This window comes from Schistocerca serialis, chromosome 9 (assembly GCF_023864345.2).
Source record: "Schistocerca serialis cubense isolate TAMUIC-IGC-003099 chromosome 9, iqSchSeri2.2, whole genome shotgun sequence".
Classification (NCBI taxonomy): domain Eukaryota; kingdom Metazoa; phylum Arthropoda; class Insecta; order Orthoptera; family Acrididae; genus Schistocerca; species Schistocerca serialis.
The window spans coordinates 246146822-246168543 of NC_064646.1; the positions used below are offsets into that span (position 1 = coordinate 246146822).

Consider the following 21722-nt stretch of genomic DNA (forward strand, 5'->3'; position numbering starts at 1 on the left):
AAAGTGGACCCCTCAAAAAACGAATTTACTATCGAATTTAAAATTTCTGCTTTCTTTGTGCTGTCTTCAGTTTCGGCATCAGACTGAGCCATAGAGACAGAATAAAAGGTTTGGGAAAATTATTGTCAGCTGTACACACGACCCTTGTTACCAATAGACGAGTGGTCATTGATTTTTCTCTGTTAGTGTTTCCGTAACCTTTTTGTAACGAGAGTGTAGTAAGTCTCCGTTCGTCTCTGTTTCCACAACATTCTACAAATGGGAACGTTGAACTAAGTTGCGCTCCTTGCCATCTTTGCTGATGTCATTACTTTACTTGAAATGTAGTTATGCAGACAGAGGTTTGTAACATCTTTTAATTCCAGCCATAATTTCTGGCGTTTGCAGGATCTGAACTGAATGGTCTCAGTTCGTTTTTTAAATGAGTGGATAAAGTATTTATATCAACTGTACCAGTCTTAAATACTCTTGTAGCTATCTTGACGACGTTATTTCGTTGGTTACATCGTCCCTTTAATAGCAGCACAGTCGCTAATCCCACTCTAAGTGTGAAATTTCCTTGGCGATGAAGTCTGTTAGTAACTAGGAGGACTAGACTGCTTCTTTCGCATGTCAATTGTTGGACCAGTTGTTCGAGGTAGTCAGACAAAGTTTTGGGTATTACTTCTGAAGATTGTTGCTTCTTACCGATTATATTACATGCGTAGTGTTCTAGGGTGGGTAGGTGTCACCATCTGCTATTACCGTCTAGTCGATGTATTTCCAAGCTCTCGAGTTTGGGCTATCTTTGAATGACTTTACAACTGATCTGTCTGAATCCAGCGGCCCCTAGAAACACCCGAGTATAATTCTAAGTCCACCAAACTATGAGCTCATATCCATATTAGCTCGCAACTTCATTCATTTTGGACCATACTAGACTTAATTCTTCTGCTTTTCACTATAAAGACACCTCCTGCTGATGAGTCTGACCTATCTTTTCAATACACTTACCACGTATTGTCGATAATTTCCTTACACACTACTTTTGGTTCAACCAGTGGTATACAGATTTGGTATACAGATGCGTAAATGTTATATGACAAAAGATAGAGAGAGAAATAGATTTCAGTGCCTGTAACTCACTAAATAATTTATAATTTTTAAAGCATTCATCCCTTGATAGGTTCGAGCACTCAGTTTGTAGGCATATCGATAGAACTACTTACATATCCAATAACTTCAGTAAGGTCTGAGAGACATTTTAATTGAAAAAATGATTAAAAGCAGCTTATCTTTTGAATGAAGACACATATACTAACAGTACGCAGCATATGTTGGAAGCAATTAGACATTAAGATTCATTATTTTTTGTCCACTGAAGATAAGTGAATTCTAATAACAGAAATGGAAAGAGGAAACAAAATTCTATAAAATAATTTAGTAATCACAATTATAAACAGTGAAGGTAACAAGAAAATATACAATTCTCACCTTTAACAGCAGAAATTGTAAATATTTAAATTTTGATTAGAGGGCCAACTATAGCCCTCAAAATCATTGTTATATGCATTCTTAGTGTGGAATTTTAGCACACAGCTAAAGGCAAAAACAGAATTTTAATCAAACTTATGGACCATAAGTCGTATAAAGGACAGTTTTCTGGAAGAGGTGACAGGGTCTGTAAGATCAGTGACCATGATCCTCTGGGTCGCAGAGTATGGGAAGGTGACACACTTTGGGAAGATTGAACGAAGCAGCATCTGCATCGGTATGGCCGACGGTACAACCGGCGCGGAGTGGCCGCGCTATTAGAGGCGCCATGTCACGGATTGCGCGGTCCCTCCTGCCGGAGATTCGAGTGCTCCCTCGGGCATGGGTGTGTGTGTGTGTTGTTCTTAGCATAAGTCAGTTTAGCTTAGTTTAAGTAGTGAGTAAGTCTAGGGACCGATGACCTCAGCAGTTTGGTCCCTTAGGAATTCACAAACATCTGAACAGTTGTTTTTTCGGTACAGCCACATTCGTTGGGTGTTTGAAATATTTCGCATTCCTTGGACTCTAATTGGAACAGAGTTTGACTTAGTCTCAGACAGAATTGTAGGGCCTTTATCTAAATTCCTTAACTAATTGGCATTTGGGACAGTGAATGTTTGTGTCGATTAGGCAGTTTATTGGTTAGGATAGTTGACTACTTTTATAGCTGTGAACACGGTCAGTTATTTCCAGCTAATTTATTAATGTATTTAACTTACGTAGTGAAATGCTCTCCATTGTATTGAGGTCTCGAGCTCTTTCATCAGTTAGTCATAACAACTTGTATTGATCACTAATTAACAGTCGCTTCCAGTTAGACACAACACTTGAACAAACACGTGAAGATTTAACTGCTGAGCCACTTAAAATGGAATCGAAATATCAATAAATTTCTGAAAATGCTCACAAATTTGTGTTCTTACATGTTCAGAAATGTTTTGATGTTTCGATTCTATTTTAAGTAGCTCAGCAGTTAAATCTTCAAGTGTTTGTTCAAGCGTTGTGTCTAACTTTTGAAGGTGTTGCTTTGTTCGCACATGATTTTGTTCCATTTGTTGCCGTGTTTGTTTATGATTTTGTATTAGTTGTAATAACAATGGATTAGTGATAGAAACATTGTCCTTTGTGGTTTTCAGCAGTACATTTGCAGTGGCAATATTCTTATTTTGAAAAGAAGAGAATGAGTCTTGACTTAATTGAGAAAAATGTAATGACGAAAAACTTGAATCTACTGTATTTGCAAATTTGGTTCTCTTATTTTGCATTCATGAGGCGAACTGTTACCAATCGATCGATCGAAAATAGTTCCATGTTCACTGATTGTTTCACTTTCTTCCCCGTTGTTTACTACCCGGTCCAAGTCCCTATGCACAGTAACCTAATTACTGTCTTGGATATTTGTCACTTCGTTACTAGGTGGTGGTAACACGCTACGCTCGTCTTCACCGTCATTTCTCAATCTGCTTTGCAGTCTAGTGTTACGCTTCTTACATGCCATAATTATCACAGTATTTCACACGATAACACAGAAAAAACACAATTTAGAAACCAAGGATAGGAAGACACACTAAAATTGCCCTGAAAATAATTAATATGCAATGAGTTGCCAAAGCGACTGCGAGATACTTAGTGTAAATCCACATTCATGCCACAGCTGTTTTGCTCTTTGCAATACAATACAACCATAAGAAACTACAACTACAAAGGAATTCTGTATACAGTTACGTTCTAGCAGTAAACAATAATTTATTTCTAATCATGCACTAATTATTCTAATTACAAGAAAATCACATGATTCCAGTGAAGTAAGGTTCGAGGATGAAACTTTTGTGTTTTTACTTAAACCTCTGAATGCAACTAAACCTACTGAGTGACACCTCTAGTCTTTAACACGAGAAGAAATTTCTAAGTGCAACTGAATCATCTTAAACTGATAAGTGAAACTGAACGTAGTCTTATTGCTATTTTTTTATCATTTCACAGACCTACAGAATTTTCCCTGACAGATACAACTCAAATTTATCCTATTCATTTATGACCCACAGTATACAAACGCATTGCAGTCTGACTGTAAATAATTAACACAAAAGAATGAACCTGAATTAGAAGAGATCCTAAAAATATCCTATACATTTCATAAGTCACTTACCTCACAGAAAACCTTCATGAGACGAACTACAGCAAATACAGCAAGCAACAACTACAGCCAGCTAACTACTGTAGGCTCTAATACTAATAGGCATTTGGCTAGCAAAGGAAAGATTTTGTTGCCATGTGAACAATGTATTCATGTGACATCCAGTTCCAAAATAATATAATCGTCAATAATTCCATTATCCAAGCGTTAGCAAATACATCAGTCATCATTTTGTAATCCATGTCGAACCAATGCTAAATCTCCATGACGGACACACGTCCAGTCCGTCTGCTCGCGTTAGCACTGGTAATCTCCATCACTGCTAACTATTAACTTTTAACTTTTTCTGCTTTCTTCATATTTTTCCTCCAGCCATTTCGCCTTGGCTTCCTTGAATTGGATATTTATTTCATTTCTTACTGGGTTACATTTCTGTATTCTAATCTTTCCCTGAACGTTTCTATACTTCTTCCTGTCGCCAGTAAATTTAAGTATGTCTTCTTTTTCCCAAGGTTTCTTCGCAGTTACCTTCATAATATGTCTGTCCAACATCTGTGAGTATCTTTTTTTTGGAGATGTCGATTACTCTTGTGTGGTATTCATTATCAGTTTACAACCTTAGAGAACTTCAAACGCTTTTCATCAATCGTTAGTACTTCAGTATATCACTGCTTTCCAAATACATTCTCCTCATTCTTCATTATTACTAAAATGAGATTTGAGTCTATATCTGCTCCTGGGTACGTATTAAAATCCGAGATGTTTCCAAGAATACCTCTTCCTCTTGTGATTTTTGAGCTGTGTCTTCGCTATTACTAGCTGAAATTTATTGCAGGACTCAATTGTCTTTCTCCTCTCTCATTCCTATTACCGTGCCCACATTGTCCCACAACTCCATCTTCTAGTATTTCCCCTACTACTCTGTTCATGTCCCCCATGATTATTAGATTATCACCTCTTTTTACATACTGAATTACCCGTTCGTTACCCGCAAATACTTTCTTCATGATTTCATCATCTGCGTATGACCTAAACTATTGTTGTTGGCCTTGGTTTGCTATTGATTCTGACGAGGACATCTCTGTTACTGAACTGTTCATAACAATTGAGCCTCTGACCTACCTTACATGTTTAGGCTTTTTAAGGATGCTTTTCTATCCTTCATACTTTAATGAGTTTAGTATGGAAACCGTAAGTACTAATACTGTTATGCACTTATGTCATAAACCACATAGACGTGGTCGCTTTTTCTCTGGTGGTTGTTTTCATAATTTTACGCCTTTATAAATAGTTTCATACGTTTTATTGCGCAAGCCTTAACTGCAAGTAACATTATGCATTATGTTTTACATCATGTAGACATCGGGCTACATAATACTAAATGTCGGCACATCTAGTTACTGTGTGTCTTTGTTCTTTTTCAGAAGTTTATTAATTGCATATTGGAATAGCATTGGTAGCCACTATCTGTTGTGCAGTAGAATAATTTATAATAACTGACACTTAGAACATAAGATCACGAAATCATACTTACTGCAGGTTGATTCAAGCAATACTCTGTGTGTCTATGATATATATGTATTAAGAGTACATACTACATTCCATACGCCCCCCCCCCCCCCCGCCCCATAACATCAAAGGTTTCCCTTCTCTTATTACATTCAGCTTTGGATTTGTAGTGCTGCACTGTACACATTATATGAGGATATTATATTCCACTTATAGTGCTCTACCCATATTGTTGCACAACGCTTTCCTTAACGCAATGAGTGTTGCTTTTCCTCTTTTTGTATGTACAAAGCATTATTATCTTTTTATGGTGTACTGACAAACGTATGAAAAACATACATGTAGCATGAGCTGTACATCGTACTACAGTTAATGATGGTTTCTTTCCGTCCAGGTGTTCTTGCATTGGTGTGTGCTGCACCTACACATAGAACGAAGTGGTTTATAGACATATACTTGAGACAAATACTTATGTACTATTGTTTTCATACTGATATTTTGTTTATTTTTACTACCTTGTTCCTCTACTTCTATGTAGCCCTCGTTTACCAAACTAATACCTAAACACTGAGTTGTAAGTTACGAGCTCAATGTTGTAAATTATGTTTGATGGTTGTAGGATAAAATTTTGTAAAACAACGAATACTTTATTTTTATATGTAACAAAGTGTCTTTTTTAGTGTCTACAGTTGTTTAAACTCACCAAGACATCAACCAATAGCTTTCGTTGTACTGAGAATTTATACTGTACTGTTGGTATTGTCTGAGGAGATTAAGATTAAAATTGTAAAATGTTTTCATGTTGCCTTCCTAGAAATATATTTATAAGTTTTAATACGAACTACTTTGCTCTCTACACCTGTTTGTCTTCCCTAACACACATTAAAGGATAATTACGGATATTCAGCACTCTCTTTTATGATTAAGAAAGAAGTGTAAAGTTAGGTATTTAAAAAATTTAAAAATCTTCTTTTTTCTTTTAGAAAGAAGTACCCTGATTTAGATAATTCTCTGTACAATTGCATTATAAACATGCATGTGGACATATATTTGTGGTTATGCTTTAAACGAAACGCTGTGAATCAGTTTTGTTACTACTATGGCGCCACCTGATGGCTGATTGTGGTATCTGCCATGTTCACCAACCAATCAGTCTGCATCCGGCTTTTAGGAGAGCATGGGCATGTATTTTTGGTACAGTGCGTATTATAATTTATGTAAACATCGTTTTACTTTTGACTTACCGATATATGTTCTTGGAATGTCTATTGATTATGTGACACTGATTAATGAACCCATGTATCAGATTCTTTGAAGTGTAGTGCGTAAGGTACATTATGGATCCACTTACTCTAAAATATTATGTGGGTATCTCTCATCCAGTTTTGTGCACACTCGGTTTATGCTTCGCAGATCCAAAGATGGCAACTGGTAGTTTGTTGAAACCAGAAATCTGAATAAATGCTCTACTAAAGCGATCGTGGCATTCTCAAGTATAGTACTTCTGTTTTAACAGCAATCGTCCCCAGAGTGAGCTAATGTTAAGCATATACAACAACAGGACTTACCATCCTTGCCACATTCTGATGAGCATTCAGCATCCATTCAGCAAATGCGACATCAGTTATGTTGTCATATCCGTCAGCTCCCCACAAAATGATACCAGGAGACGTACAGAACTAAAGAATCGCATTCTGTTTGTGTATACGGACACTTTGGCGTCGATCTGACCACCATAAAATCTAAATTCCGTTCGAACAGTCCTCAGAAGGCGGAACGGCACCGACCGACCTCCGTGTCCCATTTGGCTCTGGCTCTATACCCTGCAAGTCTCTGTTGTTTGTGGTGTGGTGCCGGCCGATAACTCGAGATCGTGACTTAGCTTCTAGTACCCTATTCCCGATGTTTCGTTGTGACACACTGGCTCGTCGCGATTTCAGCTGTTATCTTTTCTCCCTTCATCAGAGACAGCCGAATAATCCTACGATCTTAAGATAGTAGGTATTACTTCCTGAGGGAGTTTGGTTATTCTTCTTGTCAAACTATCGTTCAGAGTACATTCATCACCGTCTGCTTGGCAGTTGTTGCACTACAGACATCTGTCTGTGTAATCTGTCGCTATGACGCCCCCTCGTCCCTCATGACAATGATTTGCCTTTCCCCAAGCCCACGTGGCCGTTTTCTGAGATCTCCACACGAAATTTTCCGATAATGTTAGAAATACCAAAGAACCATCCTGTACTTACATCACTTCTCATCTGTAGAAACGGCATTTTCTACAGTGAAAATAAGTCCCCGTGATCACTAAATTTTAATTTAACACTTAACTTAGGCATGGAAGTAATGTAGTATGGTTTGGTCAAGGTGTACATGGTAGAACACCCTCCATTTCCGTCACTGTAATAACGGTGAGAGGCGCCGTCTATATTTCGTATGCCTGCCATTCCACCAGACGTTGCGGCACGAATCATTCTAGCGTATATACATAAGTGCCAGAAGTCAGTTAATTCGTACGTCAAGTCATAACTGAGTGCGGGGCACGGTTTGATTGTGTCACCTGGTCGCCCAGAGCTCGCGAGCTTTCGCCGCTGCTGTTGACAACTCTGCTAATCGCCCGCAAGAAACGGCAGCGCGCCGACACAGCATAGCAGGTACCGACTGCTACGGAAAAAGGGAGGCGGACGCTTTTTACGAGGACTTACGCAGACTGTGCCACGGTCCTATCTATAAATGGTCACGAATTCAGAACAGCAGCACCAGTTCGCTCATAGCAGCCGACAGAGTACCTCACTGGGGACAAATATGGTTCATGGACAGGTGAGCTCCATTGACATCAAAGCAATAGCTATTATATTTCACACTCGTCCGAGTGAACACCTCCTCATGTTCCTGACGCTAGGAGAACACACTGGACTTATTTCCCTCAAACCATGAAATGTTGCTGTTGGTAATAGCTATTCCGTTTTCTTCCACTTGACAGTTCTTTAGATCACAATTGTTTTATCTCTCTTTGATTTGGCGTTGCTACATAACAACATGTAGTTTCAGAACGCTATTGTCAGCTTTGCCATAGTAAGTCCGCGTTAAACTAGCAGTTCTACGTGAAGTTATGGTAATGAAAGGAAAGGATTAAATAAAATCGAATCATCGTATGCTACAAACAGGTGATAGCGGATCTTAGGCCTCTCTTCGGATATACATGTTCCTAATTTAGATATTTGCTTGATATAGAGAGGAGTAACAATATTTGTCTACAACGCATGCACGGTCCAAAATGTATACCACTCTCGCCATAGGATATTTCCACAGAAATGTAAATTACAGAAATTACATTGGAAATGTAAATGCCGCGTGGTGACTAGGGCCCCCAGTCGGGTTGACCGTTCGCCTGGTGCAAATCTTTCGAGTTGACGCCACTCCGGCGACGTGCGTGTCGATGGGGATGAAATAATGATGATAAGAACAACACAACACCCAATCCCTGAGCGGAGACACTCTCTGACCCAGCCGAGAATCGAACCCGGGCCGTTAGGTATGACATTCCGTCGCGCTGACCACTCAGTTACCAGGGGCGGATAGAAATTACATTGATCCACCAGAACATTATCACCACCGACCTACTATCGATATAAACCCGTCCAGGCAATAGCAGCGTGACCTGGCGAGGAATGACTGCTAGTCAGACACACGCACGATGCATGCAGTGTCATCGAGCATGCTGTCCGTTTGTAGAATGGGGAAAGCGTGCGATGTATCTGAGTTTGACGACGGCAGATTGTGACAGCCCGGAGGCTCGGCACGAGCATTCATTTAACTGCATGGCTTGTCGTTTGCTCGAAGAGTGCTATGGTGAGGGTCTTCAACATGTGGTGAAACCAAGTCCAGACGTCTTGGAGTTGGGCAGTCATTCCTTATTACAGATTTTGAACGTCGGAGGCTGGACAGACTGGAAAACAGGACAGGCGACAAACTGTGGCGGAACTGACATCAGACATTAATGCTCGGCGGCGTACGGGTGTGTCTGAATACACAGAGCACCAAACATTCCTGACGATGCGCTTTTGCAGCCGACGACCCACGCATCTACTAATGTTAACACTATGACTGAAATAGGCCCATGCCACCGACACTGAACGTTGGCGCAATGGCAGAGCGTTGCATGGTCTGATGAATACCGAATACCTTCTTCATCATGCCGATTGGAGTGTGCGAATCCGTCGCCTTCCAGGGGATTAGGTCCTTGAAACTGAGATGGTGGGACGGTGACAAGCTGGTGGCGGCTCCATTGTGCTGTGAGGAACATTTACGTGGGCATTCGTGGGTCCAGTGGAGCTCGTGCAAAGCACCATGACGGCCAAGGAGTATCGTTCACTGGTTGCACACCACGTACTCCACTTCATGACATCATGTTTTACGACTTCAGTGGCATTTTTCAGCAACATAAAGTGCCATGTGACAAGACCAATAGCGCTATAGAGTGGTTCGAGGAACACAGTGGCGAGTTCTAGTTGACGTGCTGGCCCCCCAACCCGACCGAACACAACTGGGATGTGACTGAACGTGGCGTCAGAGCTTGTCGCCTCCCCCCCTCCCCTCCCCCCAATTTACGGGAATTGGCGAGTTGTGCAGATGTGAGGCCAACTCGCTCGAACGACCCACCAGGGTCTCGTTACTTCCATGCCACGAAGTGTCGCCGTTGTTATCCGTGACAAAGACGGACATACCAGCTATTAGGTAGACTGTCATAATGTTCTGGCTGATCAGTGTACACAGCTGTGTATAACCTACGTATTCTTGTATTTTCTTGAAATCTGGAGGTATTAGGTCTTACAAGCAGAGTCTTAAAGCAGAGAACGTCCTGAATCACAGTAACTGTCCAGTGTTATTATCGTCCAGTGATATTCTGACTGCACTCAGGTTACGCAGAAGGTATAACAGGCAGTAGGAGTCACTTTAGTAGACTTGTAGTACCAAGCGCTTTCTTTTACTGTTTTGGCTCCAATGAAATTCTGTGTCTATATTGTTACATGACTTAGGTGTCTTCTTAGTGAATCTATGATGTGCACTGTATAACGATCTATTCGATGAGTTTATTTCTTGAAACGCTGTTTAAAAAAAGAATGTCGGAAACTAATACTTCAGCGACGTTTCTTTCAAAAGGAATAGTAATTTTACTTATAATTTTATGTAGTCAAGACGAAACAACGTTAAAAGTGAGTTATCACTATAACGTTTGGAAGCCGCAATCAGTGTGCGTTGTTTGCTTGATCACTCGTGAAATTTTATCTTTAGTATTTAAGTATTTAAGTATTTTTACCCTTTCATCATCGATCAGTAAGTATAAAAAGCAATAAATGGGAGATGAGATTCTTTTGGTTTTCGACTGCTCATTTCCACGGCAGCGCATTTCTATGTGTTATGTCTAACTGCCATATTTGGTTGCCATCTCGTTGTGGAATATTCCAAATGGGCAGATGATGTGATCGTTGTCTTCAAGGTAAAGAAGTTTATTTGGTATGTTCTTTTGTCTTTTCATACGACAGCACGACCGTACTGTTTCACACTGACACTGAGAAATAAAATTTGTGATTGTTACATTTGTGTTATTCTTTTCTTTAGATTGCTCCTGTTTGTTCAGTATTAATCAGCTTACGTAGCTATGTGCTTTGCAGGAAAGTTGACCATCTGTGTCATCTGATTCGTGTAATGGAAACTTAACTATGTCTTCTTGAATTTTTGTGTCGGTAGACTTACAGCGAACTTCATCTGCTACTACTCACTGTGATGCTTGTTGCATGATTAGCGTTCAGCGGTAATGAATCAGGGTCTTCATTACGAGTTTTATTACTGCTAAGCGAGACTTCAACCTTGGCTTAATATTTGTCGTCGGAACTATTCGCGCAATGATTGTTCTTGATTAATCTTCGGCTTACTCTTCATCACTAGCCTACTAAACTGTGATCTGAGTCAATGTCCTCTCCTGGATACGCCTTATAATCCAGTATCTGAATTCGGAATCTCTGTCTGACCGTGATTTAATCTAACATCTTTCCCGGATCTCCCAGCCGTTTCAAAGTATACCTCCTCATCATGTGATTCTTGAGCAGGGTGTTCGCTATTTCTAGGTGAAAATTACTGCAGAATTCAATTACTCTTTTTCCTCTCTCATTCCTAGTACCAGGCTCATGGTAGCCCCAACCCATTCTTCTGCTGCATCCTTTATAACTGCATTCCAGTTCTCCATGACTATTAGATTTTCGTCTCCATTTAGGTGTTGATTACCAGTTCAGTATCGTCATATATTTTCTCTATCTCTTCATCCTCAGCTTGCGGTGGCTGCATGTATACCTGGATTATTGTTGTCGGTGTCGGTTTGCTATCGATTCTGATCAGCACAACCCTATCACTGAGCTGTTCACAATTGCTCACTCTCTGCCCTACTTCCTACCTATATAGAATCCTACTCCCGTTCTGCTTCTGTTGATGTTCCTCTTATCTCATCTGACCAGAAATGCTTGTCTTCTTTCTATTTCACTTTCGTGAGCCCTACTATATCTAGATTGAGACTTTGCATTTCCCTTTTCAGATTTTCTAGTTTCCATGCCAAGTCCAGATTTCTCACATTCCACGCCCGTACTCGTAGAAAGCTATACTCGTAGTTTCGATGACTATTCGATCTTCTTCTCGTGTTCACCTCTCCATTGGTTCACCTCTCCATCCCGGAGATCCGAATGGGGGACTAGTCCGGAATCTTTTTCCAATGGAGAGATCATGAAGACACTTATGCAAGTACAGGCGACGCGTGCAGTGAATACCCATAATGTGTCTGTAACGCAATAGTTTCCCTTGTCACTAATGGGCTACGTGTGGGGGAATGTGAAGAGCATAGTTTACGAGATTTCAGTCGATACTCGCACGGAGCTGGTTAGGATTACCGCAGCCGCAGAAGTAGGAAAAACTACTGGTTTCTTGAGCATGTAAGACAGTCGTTTTGTGTCTCTGTACACTCGGTCTTGATCGTAATAGTCGACATTTTGAACTATACCTGCAAGAGAAGGTTTTTCCTTTAATACGTGGTGGACTGTACACCGAGAGAGCGGACTGACATTATTGTGACAAAAGCGTATTTGTTTCGTCTGAGGGTTGTTGCATTACTCTGTGTTGTGTGTTGTACCTTTTGGTTAATGCACATTAAAAACTTCTTCACTGCTGTGAAAGTCCGTCCACTGACACAAGGGCGGTGGTGCTAACAAACCGAATAAATCAAAATTAAATTATTACTCTGTAACGAGCTGCCGGACACCGAAGATAGCTTAAGCCGAAATACTGAGAAGCTATCCGCGAACAACGTGTGAAAGCTTGTCGATGGATTTCTGATTTACCCTGTATAAGTATTTTAGCAATTATATACTAACTCGCACAGTACAACCAACATATTTAACATTACTTGCACGTGTTGCTGTCGTGCACGAAATGATTTACAGGCGTCGTATTTTAATTCTTAAATTCGCTAATGTAAGTCGCTTTGCTGTTGCCTACAAAACGCCATAACACGGTTTATGTTCCTGCAGATGGTGTCGGCTCTGCTGTTGGCGGTGATGGCCTCCATGTGTCAGCAGGCGATGTGCGGCCACGCCCACTCCTACGCCCACCAGACGGGTCCTGTGGTGGGTCCCGCCCACCCAGTCACTGTGGGACACGCCGGCTATGGGGGATACGAACACGGTCACGGAGGACACAGTGTGGACTACGTGGTAAGGCCCTAGCATCAATTCCTATCAGTGCTTGTGAATGGACCACTACTATCTCTGGGCAAGACATTCAATGATTGCCGCGCGGGATTAGCCGAGCGGTCTAAGGGGCTGCAGTCATGGACTGAGCGGCTGGTCCCGGCGGAGATTCGAGTCCTCCCTCGGGCTTGGGTATGTGTGTTTGTCCTGAGGGTAATTTAGGTTAAGTAGTGAGTAAGCTTAGGAACTGATGACCTTAGCAGTTAAGTCCCATAAGATTTCACACACATTTGAACATTTTTCTATGATTATTGTGGGCAATTTATTAATGCAGAATTCATATTATAAGCCAATACTGAACTTCCGAAAATTACGAATTAATCTGTTGAAACTGGAAAATATTTCAATAACACAAATGACAACTGATTTTATTTAGGAAAAACAGGAAATACTTGAGGTCACAGTCTACCAGTGTGATAACAAGTTAGGGGTCTGCGCACACATGCTTTCGCACTTGCACATACACACACACACACACACACACACACACACACACACACACACACACACACATACGCGCGCGCGCACACACGAAATTACGCAACAGTTTATTCAGCTCTGTTAGCGACAAACTTTGGAAATTTACTCTCACGACAACGAGAAAAAGTCATTTCACCATTACCATGAACCAAGAGTTGCTTAAACCGGCAAAATAATCACAGCTGTTTCTATCTGTTCACAATATGCCTTCGTTCCCTCCAGACGAAGTAAAGTTGTATAATCGCCCCTACGTCTCTCTCTCTGTCTCGACATCACCTGTCAATTGTTGTATAAATTTCATACAAACCTGTAGGTCAGTTATTCAGTATCAATAAAAGTAACAAGGGTACACCTTTACCATTAGATCTTAAGAAGGAATGCCGAAAATCACTTCCCCAGTGGTATGTGAGTATCATTTCCACTTTTTACTAACTATGGCGCAAAAGTGAAGATTATCAAAGTGTAAATGAACTGCTTTCTAATCGGTCTGGATTGCACAAAACGTTTTATTATGTAATTTTTGAAAACGTATCTCTTTGAGCAGTTAGCGTTTCGTGGAGTCGTAGCACCTGCTCCATCCAACACCACCGTCCACCACAACGTGGTAGGTTTGAAGGTGGTCTAAATCAGACCGAAACCGGTAACCTCATATAAGAAAGATGTTTCACTGCGGTTGTGACTGTTCAGGTTCATTTTTAAGATTTATTGTGTGGTTACAGATTTCAACTACATTTGCTAATCAGGAGACGAAAATAAGGTAGCAACCGGCAAGAACAATTCCATATTCTTGTTCAACTTTATGCTTTTGCTCTTGTAATGATATTATCTCACGTTGCTATTGCTGCCGCGCGGAGTGGGCGCGCGGTTTGTGGCGCCATGTCACGGGCTGTGCGGCCTCTCCCGCCGGAGGTTAGAGTCCTCCCGCGGGCGTGGGTGTGTGTGTTGTCCACAGACACGAGGGTCGTGGTGCTAACAAACCGAATAAATCATAATTTAATTATTACTCTGTAACGAGCTGCCGGATACCGTACACTCAGTCCTGATCGTAATAGTCGACATTTTGCACAGTATCTGCAACAGGAAGTTCTTCCTTTAATATGAGCTGTACTGTACACTGAGAGAGCGATCTGGATTGCACAAAAAGATTTATTATGTAATACACTCCTGGAAATTGAAATAAGAACACCGTGAATTCATTGTCCCAGGAAGGGGAAACTTTATTGACACATTCCTGGGGTCAGATACATCACATGATCACACTGACAGAACCACAGGCACATAGACACAGGCAACAGAGAATGCACAATGTCGGCACTAGTACAGTGTATATCCACCTTTCGCAGCAATGCAGGCTGCTATTCTCCCATGGAGACGATCGTAGAGATGCTGGATGTAGTCCTGTGGAACGGCTTGCCATGCCATTTCCACCTGGCGCCTCAGTTGGACCAGCGTTCGTGCTGGACGTGCAGACCGCGTGAGACGACGCTTCATCCAGTCCCAAACATGCTCCATGGCGGACAGATCCGGAGATCTTGCTGGCCAGGGTAGTTGACTTACACCTTCTAGAGCATGTTGGGTGGCACGGGATACATGCGGACGTGCATTGTCCTGTTGGAACAGCAAGTTCCCTTGCCGTTCTAGGAATGGTAGAACGATGGGTTCGATGACGGTTTGGATGTACCGTGCACTATTCAATGTCCCCTCGACGATCACCAGTGGTGTACTGCCAGTGTAGGAGATCGCTCCCCACACCATGATGCCGGGTGTTGGCCCTGTGTGCCTCGGTCGTATGCAGTCCTGATTGTGGCGCTCACCTGCACGGCGCCAAACACGCATACGACCATCATTGGCACCAAGGCAGAAGCGACTCTCATCGCTGAAGACGACACGTCTCCATTCGTCCCTCCATTCACGCCTGTCGCGACACCACTGGAGGCGGGCAGCACGATGTTGGGGTGTGAGCGGGAGACGGCCTAACGGTGTGCGGGACCGTAGGCCAGCTTCATGGAGACGGTTGCGAATGGTCCTCGCCGATACCCCAGGAGCAACTGTGTCCCTAATTTGCTGGGAAGTGGCGGTGCGGTCCCCTACGGCACTGCGTAGGATCCTACGGTCTTGGCGTGCATCCGTGCGTCGCTGCGGTCCGGTCCCAGGTCGACGGGCACGTGCACCTTCCGCCGACCACTGGCGACAACATCGATGTACTGTGGAGACCTCACGCCCCACGTGTTGAGCAATTCGGCGGTACGTCCACCCGGCCTCCCGCATGCCCACTATACGCCCTCGCTCAAAGTCCGTCAACTGCACATACGGTTCACGTCCACGCTGTCGCGGCGTGCTACCAGTGTTAAAGACTGCGATGGAGCTCCGTATGCCACGGCAAACTGGCTGACACTGACGGCGGCGGTGCACAAATGCTGCGCAGCTAACGCCATTCGACGGCCAACACCGCGGTTCCTGGTGTGTCCGCTGTGCCGTGCGTGTGATCATTGCTTGTACAGCCATCTCGCAGTGTCCGGAGCAAGTATGGTGCGTCTTACACACCGGTGTCAATGTGTTCTTTTTTCCATTTCCAGGAGTGTAATAGGGACCGATGACCTCAGCAGTTTGGTTCCTTTGGAATTCACACACATTTGAAGATTTTGTTGCTATTGCTGTGTTCCAAATGTTGCTCAACATCTTATAAATTAATGTTGGGTCCTTGAAAACTTACGGCCACATGAAGTCTCCGTGCTGAATAGGGCCTCAAAGCCAGAAGCTTTCTTTCGTGGTTAGAACGTTTAACGTCTTAGCAATCCACGCAAAACTTACGGCTCATCCTCATAAATTGTACCAATTTATCTCTCCCGTAATGTTTTAATTTTCCAGGGCGTTTCAAAGCAGTGTACACCCCAGTGAAAGATCAGTTCTGAAAACAACCCTGAGGTTTGGTTAATCCTACGAGGGCTACTTTTTTCAACCACCGTTCGGTCGCGAAATTGGGACCACAGTGAGAATCCAGTGGAGCTTTACGCAGATGTATTGCTCAGTCTCTAGTATGCCCATGTAATTCAGCCATGTCGCGTTTTTCAGTTCTGAGCACACAGTGAACGCTTAAAGATGTCTAGAACAACAGTGTCTCCCGCCAAGCGTGAAGTGCCTGCTGGGAGGTTTCGCCTGATTTCGTGCAGCTTATCTAACGTGTGATGTGTTTCCTTCTTCATGACAGTTCTCGGCCGCAAACTGCAGGTGCAACGAAGCCGATCCTGCAGCGTTTACAATGGGAAGTGTTTGATCACCCGCCACGCAGTCCGGACCTGGCTCCCTGTGATTGTCATTCCTTCGCTCACCTGAACCGCTGGTTATGAGTACAGCATTTTTGCACAGACAACGAGCTTCACACCGGCGTAGGGAATTGGCGAAAACAGTGGGAGGCTTCCTTCTCTGACGAGGGTACTGTAAAGTTGGTACCACGCTACGACAGATGTCTATGTCGGAGTGGTGGCTGTATAGTAGCTGGAAAGTACAGTTAAATGTTGCAAATAAAATTTTTGATCTTCCCTGTGATTTCCATTTCGTGACTGTTCGGAGGCTGAAATAAAAAATAGCCCACGTATCTTCCAAGAGTGGTAAGGTCAGCAATGTAAGCAGGATATTTTCTATGAGTTAGGGACAGGTGCTGACAAAATTCGAGCTCTAAGGACGATTGTGAGTCCAGCATGGATAGCTAAGTCGTTAAGTCCAGTGCCAGCGAAAGACAAGGTCCAGCTTTCCGAGTCCCAGACCAGGGCGCAATTTTCATTTTCCAGGAACTTTCAAAACGGCGTACACTTCGCTGCAGAGATACATACTGTAGGAAATACTGTTTCCACGTCTAAATTGATTTGACACTGTACTAACAGAGGTCTTTTATCAATAACCAACAAATAAAACTACGAAGTAGTTTAATGTGACTGACGTGACTGTATGCTTTCGCAGGCGTACCCGAAGTACGAGTTCGAGTACGGGGTATCTGACGGGCACACAGGGGACCACCACTCCCAGAAGGAGCACCGCGACGGAGACGTCGTGACTGGCGAGTACTCGCTCAAGGAGGCGGACGGCAGCGTGCGCACCGTCAAGTACCACGCCGACAAGTCCGGCTTCCACCCCGTCGTGCACAACTCGCATCACGGTGAGAGACTCCGATACTGTTGTGGTCTTGAGTTCTAAGACTGGTTTGATGAAATTCTCCATGCTACTCTATCCTGTGCAAGTCTTTTCATCTCTGCATAACTACTGCAATCGGCTTCCACTTAAACCCATACAACCCGTAGCCAAGCCTTGTTATTGCTTTACAATTTTTACCCTCCATACTTACCTTCATCACCAAACATGATTCCTTGATGCGTTCGAATGTGTACTGTCAACTGATCCCCTGTTCTTGTGCCCTAAAGCTCTTCACTTCCCAATTCGATTCCTACCTCTTCGTTGGTCATCGACCCATTTAATCTTCAGCCTCCTTCTGTAGCACCACATTGCAGAAAATTCTATTCCCTCTTTGTCTGAACTGGTTGTCGTCCAATTTTCACTTCCATACGAGGCTACACTCTTGATAAATTCCTTCAGAAAAGACTTCGTAACATTTATGCTAGATGTGAATAAATTCCCCTTTTCTTTAAACTATTAGTCTGCATTATGTATCCCCTCTATTTCGTCAATCATCCGTTATTGTGCTTCCCAAATAGCAGAATTCATGTACCACTTTTAGTGCTTCATTTCCCAATCTAGTTCCCACAGCATTACCGGAATTAATTTGTTTACATTCCCTTACCCTTCTTTTACTTTTGTTTATATTCAGCCTCTTTTCACGACATTATCCACTCCGTTCAACTAATATTAAAAGTTGTTTCCAACCTCTGCTAACGTCAAATTTTTCTCTCTCCTCTCTGTACTTTTCCTTTCCAAATTTCTCCCCGGTTTCCTTTACTGCTTGTTCAATGAGCGCCTACAGATTGATAGACAACGGGGATAATCTGTAACCCTGTCTCAGTTCCTTATCAACTTGATGGATGCAACGCAGGAGTAAGGGTGAAGAACAAGAATGTGCTAATGGTTGAGCAAGAATGTACCGATGGTTGATCCTAGCTATGCACTAATACGAAGAGAAGTTCGTAGTTAGGGATTCTCGAAAATAAATTCCTGTATATTCAGGAACAGTCTGGTGTTTTAGGGACGCTGATGGAGATGGAAATGTACTGCAATGCTTACTTTAAAGAGTGCAACACTTACAGCCTTCCTTTTTTCTCATCTAGTTGTCTACAAGATCGTCAAAGCTGTAGTGAGATAAGAAAGGAAGCAAGATTAGGGTTTCACGTTCCGTCGATGAAGAGACAGTTAGACAGATCTCAAGCACCGGTTGGGAAGTGAGTGATGTCAAAGAAAATGTTTCCCTTTCGACAGAACAATCTCTACCTTTATCTTAAGTAATTTAGAGAAGCCACGGAAGACGTAAATCTATGTGGACGAATGGGGATTTGAATCATCATTTTCTAGAATGCGTCTCTAGCGCCTTTCCACTGCGCCTTTCACCGAGCCTCGCTCTTATGTCGGCTAATTTATACCAGTCACATGTGAGTGGTTGACTGAATAATTTCATCACTCGCGAAATTTCGTTAGAAACCCTTGCTTAGTGTTATTCTTAAGGTACTTGTAAAAGGGACCTGACAATGATCATTGATTAAAGCCATAGTTGCTTTAAATATTGACGGTTATCGGTTGCTGCCGTTATGGGCCATCATCAGATACTGTCAGCTGGTTTACTGTATAATTCCTGATCTTCAAGTCAAGTATTTTTGTACTGAGGCAGCCATACACGGTGACGAAATTGTTTCAGAGCAAAAATTCTGAAACCATCTGAAGGTGGCCATAATGATCGAGCCAGTAGTCGCCAGTAAGTATTACATCGCAACTATGACTGTCGTAAATAGTCAATCCTAACTTTCCAACAAATGTTGTGTCTCAATGTCGACACTATGTCTACTCTTACAAAAAGAGTTGAATTTCTCGAAAAGTAATGTTATTTGAATTTCGTATCTGAATTTTTCTCTACAGTCAAATTAAAATGAAGCACTGGGAGGATTTATCACGCACAGAAACAGAAACTTAACGAAAAGTTGACTACGTAATCTTCCGACAAGACAGAGCTCCTGCGCATCGTATCATTTGTGTTATTTTCTTCATGTGAAACTCTGTCGTTGATGTACTAGTAGGGATGGCTTCAATGAAAACCAGAATCTATGAGCCTCACTCCTTTAGCTACTTGCCAGCTCACTAAGTTACCGCATCATGATCAAGTCAACTATATTCCAAATTTGTAGAAGAGAAACAGATAATGAACTAAGTCATTAGTTCTATGGACGTTCGGCAACAAATGGAAGCCAAATCGAACAGCAGTAAAGTTACGACAGTTTGCAGATTGTCTTATTTAGTACGTATTTGAAAAGTTGATTGTTCAATCTTGTGTCGGTAAATGATAACAAGTATGTATTTGAAAAGTTCATTGTTCAAGTTTATATCGGTAGTGATACCAACGTTTTTGTCTGTGGTTTTACGGACGTGCGGTATCTTAGCTACATTTCGTACTAAGCTCTACAGCGAAGCATACACTTAAAATGCCGAAGGGCTAATATTTTGAAGATGGTCCTATTAGATCTGTGACAGAAATCCTTTACTTTGCAGCGCTAATACTTGTACTTACTCCTCCTTAGGTTACGGGGCTGCTGTGGGAGGTGCTGGACTAGGACGTGGGTATGGATACTACTGAAGGTGTCCCGCTGGGTTCCAGAGCATATCGACAGCATTCCTGTAATGGACGTATCAATGGATGTATTATGTTAACATCTTAATGTCAATAACTGTTCATTATTATTCCAATGAATACACTTTCTTGATTGTGGTATTGATATAATCTGATGATAACACAGTGAAATTTCTATCACTGAAGGTACGAGCTATCTTATCATACCAAATGAATCAGAATGGTGACATTGTTCTTATTTTCTTCCTCGTGTAAATATAATCTGTGTTGCATGTTGATTTTATACATTTTTGTACTGTTTATGTAATATATCTAAAAGTAATAAAAACAAATTCCTGCTCAAAAAAGAACAGCTTCATTTTATTTAGCTTACGAGATAAGGCTCCTCTGTTTTCTTTTTCAGTTATGAAATCCGAGGAAAATATCGAGGCAGTTAAAAAATTGTTTTGGATAATCCAGTTTTAGAACAAGTGTCTCAGGTATCGTATTTAGGTTATGCTGTAGGTTTTGATTTGCACCCTGTTATTGAAAATAACATACACAAATTCCAAGCTTTCTGTGGTACCATTAGCAGAACACTAGGCCATAAAGTACAAAAAGAAACTATCATGACATTCTGTAGACTAATGGTGGTTTCCGTATTATCCTACGGATGCTAGGTTACCACCAAAAAACAAGAAATGAAATTCAGAGAGCAGAGATGAGGTTCCTAAGAAAGAAGAAGGGTTGCACAAGAAGAGATTTGATTAGAAACGAAGATATTAGACAGAATTAAATATTTTCAGCATGAACGAAAAAACTCAAAAATATCGAGAAGACTGGATACAACACCTTGTGAGAATTCCAGTTCACAGAATTCCTCAAAAGATCCTGAACGACAAGCTGACTGGGAAAAGAGGTATTAGAAGACCTAGAAAAACATCGGAATGATTTTGTTTGTGAGTTCAGAGCAGGCAACAGCCTAATCCTTGAAAGGAAGAAGAAGATGATGATGATGGTGAAATCTGCTCATAAATACTGGCTCATCAGAGATAAAATATTTGAGAGAATCGATGAAATCGTCAGATTTTCGCCTTGATCATTTGACCGACATATTAAGGAATCAGATTGCCCCTGAAGAGCTAGTGCTGATCAATTAAGTTGCGCAATGGAATTTAAAGAAAGCGATAATTTATGGGTCTATGAGGACTGTATCTGTTGCGTGGGTATTACTTTACTTTCTACTTACCTAATGATATGGGCTTCATTAACTGTGAAAGGAATATCAAGAGGTAAAATATATTCATAATGTATTCCATAACTGGGAGTTTAGATATTGAAGGAATTAAACATCCATTATAAACAGTGCTGAATCCAGTATTACACAGTTGGCCAAACCACCATTTGTTGGCAAGATTCTTAGGTGGATGGGTGTAGCAATTTAATTACGCCGATTTTCCGTCGTCATTATCCTGTCGCGAAGTTCAACAACATGTATGCAGTAACCGCAAAGCCAAGAGGATGATAGCTAAGGAAA

The 21722-nt window shown here is 41.9% G+C and overlaps 1 protein-coding gene across 2 annotated transcripts in view; it reads left to right on the plus strand.

Annotated features, from left to right (window-relative positions):
• LOC126419079 (cuticle protein 18.6-like) overlaps nucleotides 1-20484 on the plus strand; it is a 117954-nt gene extending 97470 nt beyond the window's left edge. Inside the window, exons 1-4 of one of the 2 annotated variants that reach the window (XM_050086167.1) lie at nucleotides 7928-7975; nucleotides 12730-12912; nucleotides 17386-17581; nucleotides 20157-20484. In XM_050086167.1, the coding sequence (XP_049942124.1) occupies nucleotides 7961-7975; nucleotides 12730-12912; nucleotides 17386-17581; nucleotides 20157-20212 (450 nt within the window). In that variant the 5' untranslated portion in view covers nucleotides 7928-7960 and the 3' untranslated portion in view covers nucleotides 20213-20484. Of the gene's footprint in view, nucleotides 1-7927; nucleotides 7976-12729; nucleotides 12913-17385; nucleotides 17582-20156 lie in introns of those variants that run through there. The other variant, XM_050086168.1, reaches the window with a different exon arrangement.
• Nucleotides 20485-21722: the final 1238 nt, after the last annotated feature.